This window comes from Herpailurus yagouaroundi, unplaced genomic scaffold (assembly GCF_014898765.1).
Source record: "Herpailurus yagouaroundi ecotype Mexico unplaced genomic scaffold, PumYag 154497, whole genome shotgun sequence".
Taxonomy (NCBI): domain Eukaryota; kingdom Metazoa; phylum Chordata; class Mammalia; order Carnivora; family Felidae; genus Herpailurus; species Herpailurus yagouaroundi.
The window spans coordinates 111-5,762 of record NW_024423041.1 but is presented as its reverse complement, the minus strand read 5'-3'; the positions used below and the strand labels follow the sequence as shown (position 1 = coordinate 5,762).

Genomic DNA, 5,652 nt, shown 5'->3' with positions numbered 1-5,652 from the left:
TCCTTTCATTTAGGGTTAGCGTGGATATTCAGAAAGGGGAGGCCATCATCTTATGCCAAGTGGAGTATAAGGTTGCACATAAGCCTTAAGAGAACAGTTGTGTACATACTCTGCATATTTCATAGGAAATGAGGTTTGTGCTCCTCCTTGGGTGAGATTTTAGTATTATAATGAGGTAAAAGGGAGCTCCTGGGTGGCTGAGTCCATTGAGCGTCCTACTCTTAATTTAGGCTCAGGTCACGATGAAAGTCCTGAGATCAGGCTCCACTCTGAGCATGGACCCTGGTTGGGATTCTGTCTCTCTCTGCCCCACCCCCACTTGGGCACGCTCTATCTCACTCAAACACATAAGATTTAAAATATAATGTATGTATGAGATGAAGGTACCTGTACTCACTCCATAGTTTAGTCTATTATGCGTTTGCTTAGGTGTGTGTCAGGGGTTAATCTCCAACTGTTCTCATCCAAGCTCTTCCTCAGGGCAGTCATTACCTTTTGTTGGATGGTTTCTGTTTCCACTACAGGAGACTATACCCATGGGGAGTTTTTTGTGAAGTAAAAGATAAGATAGAAAAAGAGGTTAAGTACAGTGTGGAACTAAGATCGGTGGGTACAAGCACAAGCATTAAAGTCAGGTCTTGGAGTCCGGCTGGTGACATTAACTGCCTCTTTCATTTGACCTAGCATTATGAACTCTGCCTTGGCCACGTGATAACTGTGTTTCTTATTGCAGGGATTGCTGACATTCAGGGATGTGGCCATAGAATTTTCTCGGAAAGAGTTGGGGTGCCTGAACCACAGCCAGTGGGAACTGTACAGGGATGTGATGTTAGAGAACTATGGACACCTCCTTTTCTTGGGTGAGGATAACTCCTTCCACATTGCCCAAACCATACTCAGGGATTTGTTCCTTCCCTTGAAGACTGTCTCTTGGAATCTTCCTCTTTGCATGACTGGGATTCAGATCCCTGCAGTCAGGGAAAGAAGTAGGGGTTTGTGGATGTAGAGAAAAATCTCCATGGTGTTTCCTTTTCAGCTTTACCTTCTCTTCCTTAGGGTAACATCATCATTTCTATACATTAATGACAATTCTAATGGCTAAGTGGCATAAAACGGTATCTTTTTTGTCTTAAATACCGATTTCTACTCTTTATTGTCATGGTAGTACTCAGAGTGGAGGTCAAGATCTGAACATGGAAAATTCATCCTGCGTGTTCTAAAGGGGATGTTGGCCAACAGCATTTGGGAAATCATTTTCAAGCTTCTACTCTGTCCTCTCTGCTCTACTAAGCACAATAGTGGATCAGAAGTTAGAATCCCCAACCACACTCACATTCTTTTTTTTCTAATAAACAGGTCTTGTTGTGTCAAAGCCAGACCTGGTCATCTTTTTGGAACACAAGAAGGGTGTCTGGGCCGTGAAGAGAAAGGAGACAGTAGCCACACACCCAGGTAGGTGGAACTGAAGCGGATGACAGAGGTGAGGTCCAGTCGTGAAGGAAGAATTGGACCTCAGAATGTGGTTGAGCAGCTCTCCTTGAATGGAAATGAGGTTGAAAAGGCCAGTTTCAGGGCTCTTCCTCTCACATGGGACATCTGCTTCCCAACATACCATGCTTTCCATTCTCTAAGGATTCTCCTTCAGTTCCACTGAGGGTTCTTCACATCCACAGTGAGGTCCTCCATAATCTAACTGGTTCTCCATTTGCTTTGAGGTCTTGCGGAAATCTCTGTATTTCTGAGGAACTGTACGCTAATGCATTTCTGACTTCTGTTTTGCTTCTTGTGTGAAGTGTGTCAGGATAGTGGTGGGCACCTTGAGGTGAGGTGCAGAAATCCCAGGAACGCTAGAGGGAGACATCACGAGTTTTCGGGTTGATCCTTTCCAGGATTAAGGTGGCTTTCATTTTACTCATACAAAATACAGACCCAGTAATCACATCAGGTGATAAAGCAACTCCCTAATATAAGGAAATCTCATTCTTTGTTTCACTTCAAAAGTTCATTTCTTGAGTTGCCTGGTTGGCTCAGTTGGTTAAGCGTCTGGGTTGAGCTCAAGCCATGATCTGACAGTTTGAATTTGAGCCCTGCATCAGCCTCTCTGCTGTCAGTGAAGAACCCATTTGGGATCCTTTGCCTCTCTGTCTGTCTGGCACATGTTCTCTGTTTCTCAAAAATTAATATTAAAAAAAAAAAAAAAGAAAGTTCAGGATGCCTGGGTGACTCAGTTGGTTAAGAGTCCAACTCTTGGTTTGGCTCAGGGCATGATCTCAGGGTTTCTGAGTTCAAGCCCCACATAGGGTTCTGGGCTGACAGCCCAGATGGTGCTTGGTTTCTCCCTCCCTCCTACCATCCCTCCTTCCCTCCCCCTCTCCCTGCTCTTTCTCTCTCTCTCTCTCTCTGCCCTTTCCACACTGCTCTTTATCTGTCTAAATAAACTTTCATTTTCTTTGTATTAAGTAAAATAAGAAATTTCCACTCGATGTTTTGCATTCCTCAATGGTGAAATAATGTAAAGCAACTATTATTTTCATATAATTCTATATAAATTAATGACATGGGGAGCTAGGATATTTAGAAGTGAAAACTCACAGCCTATAATAAAGTCTCAATTGTTACTTTATTTCTTAATTGAATCCTTTTATGAACTTATCTTGTATAATATGAAGTCCCTGTGACTTTGTCATGTTTTCACTCTGAGGCGTTATATAGGAGATTCCTTTATGATGTATTATATCAAAAGTCCTGATATACCATGGGCATTTGCTTTATAAGAAGTGAGGCAGACAATTAGGAAACGTCCTATGTTTAGAAAAAGAGTTAATGATAAATGTCATTTCACGTGAGAAAAAAATCGCTTAATTATTTTTTTACTTTCGTCAGAATGTATCTGAATTTAATACCAAAGATTTTTTTATAAAGCGATTGTTGTCCTATTTTACATTTTTGATTGTGTTTGTTTATTTAGAAATGAAAGGTTTTGGGGCACTTGGGTGGTTCAGAGGGTTGAGCATCTGACTCTTGATTTCAACTCAGGTCATGACTTCATGGTTTGAATTTAAGCCCTAAGTCCAGTTCTGTACCCAGTGTGGAGCCCGCTTGGAATTCCCTTCTCTCTCTCCCTCTCTCCCTTTCTCTCTCAAAGTTTTTAAACATTCACAAAAAAGAAATGAAAGGTTTTTGTTTGCTTGATTCTAAAGGACGGATTATAGGGGACCTGGGTAGCTCAGTTGGTTAAGCCTTCAACTTCATCTTAGGAAATGATCTTGTGGTTTTTGACTTTGAGCCCCATATCTGGCTCTGTGCTGAGAGCTCACACAGCCTGGAGCCTGCTTCGGATTCTGTGTCTGCCTCTCTAAGTCTCCCTGGCTTGTGCGCTCTCTCTGTCTCTCTCTCTCTCTCTAAGATACATAAACATTTAAAAAATGAACAATGGATTGTACTCTGAAATCTGTGTGATAGGAGGGATCTATTAACATAACACATTGTTTAATGTCTTAAGTGCTTAATTCACAAGTTTTCATTAGAGGTTTCCATGGCTGATTTTAAGGAACATTCTTGACAATTGTAATGCCCGTGAAGACATGCCAGTAATTGAAAATGTTCCTTTTTCATGGGTACACAGTCACAGTTGAAAATTAGAGCTATAGCTAGGGGAGCCTGGGCTCTGGTCATGATCTCACGATTCATGAGTCTGAGGACTGCTTTGGGCTCTGAGCTGACACCGTGGAGCCTGCTTGGGATTCTTTCTTTCTCCCTCTTTCTCTGTTTCTCCTCTGCTTTAGGAGAGCATTCTCTCTCAAAATAAGCTTTAAGAAATATCTGCATTTATCATGGGCCTCTGTTAAATACTTCATCATTATTATGTAGAATTTTTTGGGCTACATTTTGTCTGGTCTTGCCATCCCATAATAATGTGCTTGCTTTTGTATGGAACTTCCCACAGCATTATTTAGGTGGGATTTTGCTTTTACCTTTGTATTTTGTTTTAGGGTCACAATTTTTTTTTTTTTTATGTCTTATTTTACTCTTGAAGGCGAGAGAGAGAGAGAGAGAGAGAGAGAGAGAGAGAGAATGTGAGTGGGGGTGGGGCAGAGAGAGAGGGAGACACAGAATCTGAAGCAGGCTCCAGGCTCTGAGCTGTCAGCACAGAGCCGATGTGGGGCTCAAACTCATGAACCCCGAGATCATGACCTGAGCTGAAGTCCAACACTTAACCGAATGAGCCACTGAAGCAACCCTCAACTCAGGACATGAATTCCCAAACTGGGAGACCATGCCTTAACTGAAATCAGGAATTGTACACATAACCGAATGAGCCACCTTCATGCCCCTAACACACTGTTTTAAGCCGATAGTGTCAATTTTATACAAATTCTTCTACTTATCATCTCTGCACCTGCACCCACTTTATGTTGATGACATCATAAATTGTATTTTTATATTGCATATATTATTACCTAGATTTGATTTTTATGCTTTCAGTAAAAGACTGTAGCAGAAATAAATGTGACTTGCCCTACCTTGTTACAACACTACAGGTTTCTATAATTGTGTAAATATTTATACTTCTCAGAGCTTTAGGTTATCATGTGTTTTCAGTTACTGTTTAGAATCTCTTTAGTTCAACAAGGACTTTTTTTTAAAAATGTTTCATGTTTATTTATATTTTGAGAAAGACACAGAGACAGAATCTGAAGCAGGCTCCAGGCACTAAGTCGTCAGCAAGATAGTAACACAGGGCTCGAAGTCACGAACCATGAGAACATGACTTGAGCCAAAGTTGGATACTTGGCAAACCGACGCACCCAGGTGCCCCTAGAAGGACTTTCTTTAACATTTCTTGTAGGGGCACCTGGGAGGCTCAGTCGGTTGAGCGTCCGGCTTCGGCTCAGGTCATGATCTCACAGTCTGTGAGTTCGAGCCCCGCATCGGGCTCTATGCTGACAGCACGGAGGCGGGAGCCTACTTCGGATTCTGTGTCTCCCTCTCTCTCTGCCCCTCCCCTGCTCATGCTCTGCCTCTCTCTGTCTCAAAAATAAATAACATTTAAAAAAAGTTACAAAAACATTTCTTGTAAGACAGATCTGCTGATAAACTTAGAGGGGTTTTGCCTTGGCAAAGTCTTCATTTCTACATGCATGGAAAACAGCTGTGCCAGGTAGGGCATTCTTGGTGGACATTTTTTGATCTTTCAGTATTTGAATACATCATTCAATGCTTTTCTTTCTATAACATCTACTGAGAACCCCACTAACAATCTTGTAGGAGCTCTGTTGTACAAGATAAGTTGCCTTTGTCAAGCTTTTCAAAATTCTCTTTTCACTGGTCATTTTTGGTCGTTAATTACAACTGTGTTCATGTCTTGTCTTTTTTCCTTCAATTTTTATTTAAATTTTAATTAGGTAATATGCAGTGCAATATTGATTTCAGTATAATTCATTCAGTGGCTCATCATTTGCATACAGTGCTCATCATAACAAGTGTTTTCCTTAATAGCCATCACCAAGCAAACTGTCCCTCACCCATCTCCCGCCATTGATACTTATCCTACTGTGAATTTACTGTGCTTGTGAATTTGTCTCTCCTTTCCACATACAGGGGAACTACAAGCCTTTAGTTATTCGTGGAAACTCTGCCCCCTTTTACTCT

The 5,652-nt window shown here is 41.4% G+C and overlaps 1 protein-coding gene across 1 annotated transcript; it reads left to right on the top strand.

Moving 5' to 3' along the window:
* Positions 1 to 733: 733 nt before the first annotated feature.
* On the top strand, positions 734 to 1,584 carry LOC121026755 (putative protein ZNF720; the record flags this gene model as incomplete). Its single annotated transcript, XM_040469528.1, has 2 exons — positions 734 to 860; positions 1,357 to 1,584. Coding segments are annotated over 2 exons (237 nt in total), but the record flags the coding sequence as incomplete, so codon positions are not given.
* Between the last annotated feature and the right edge of the window lie 4,068 nt (positions 1,585 to 5,652).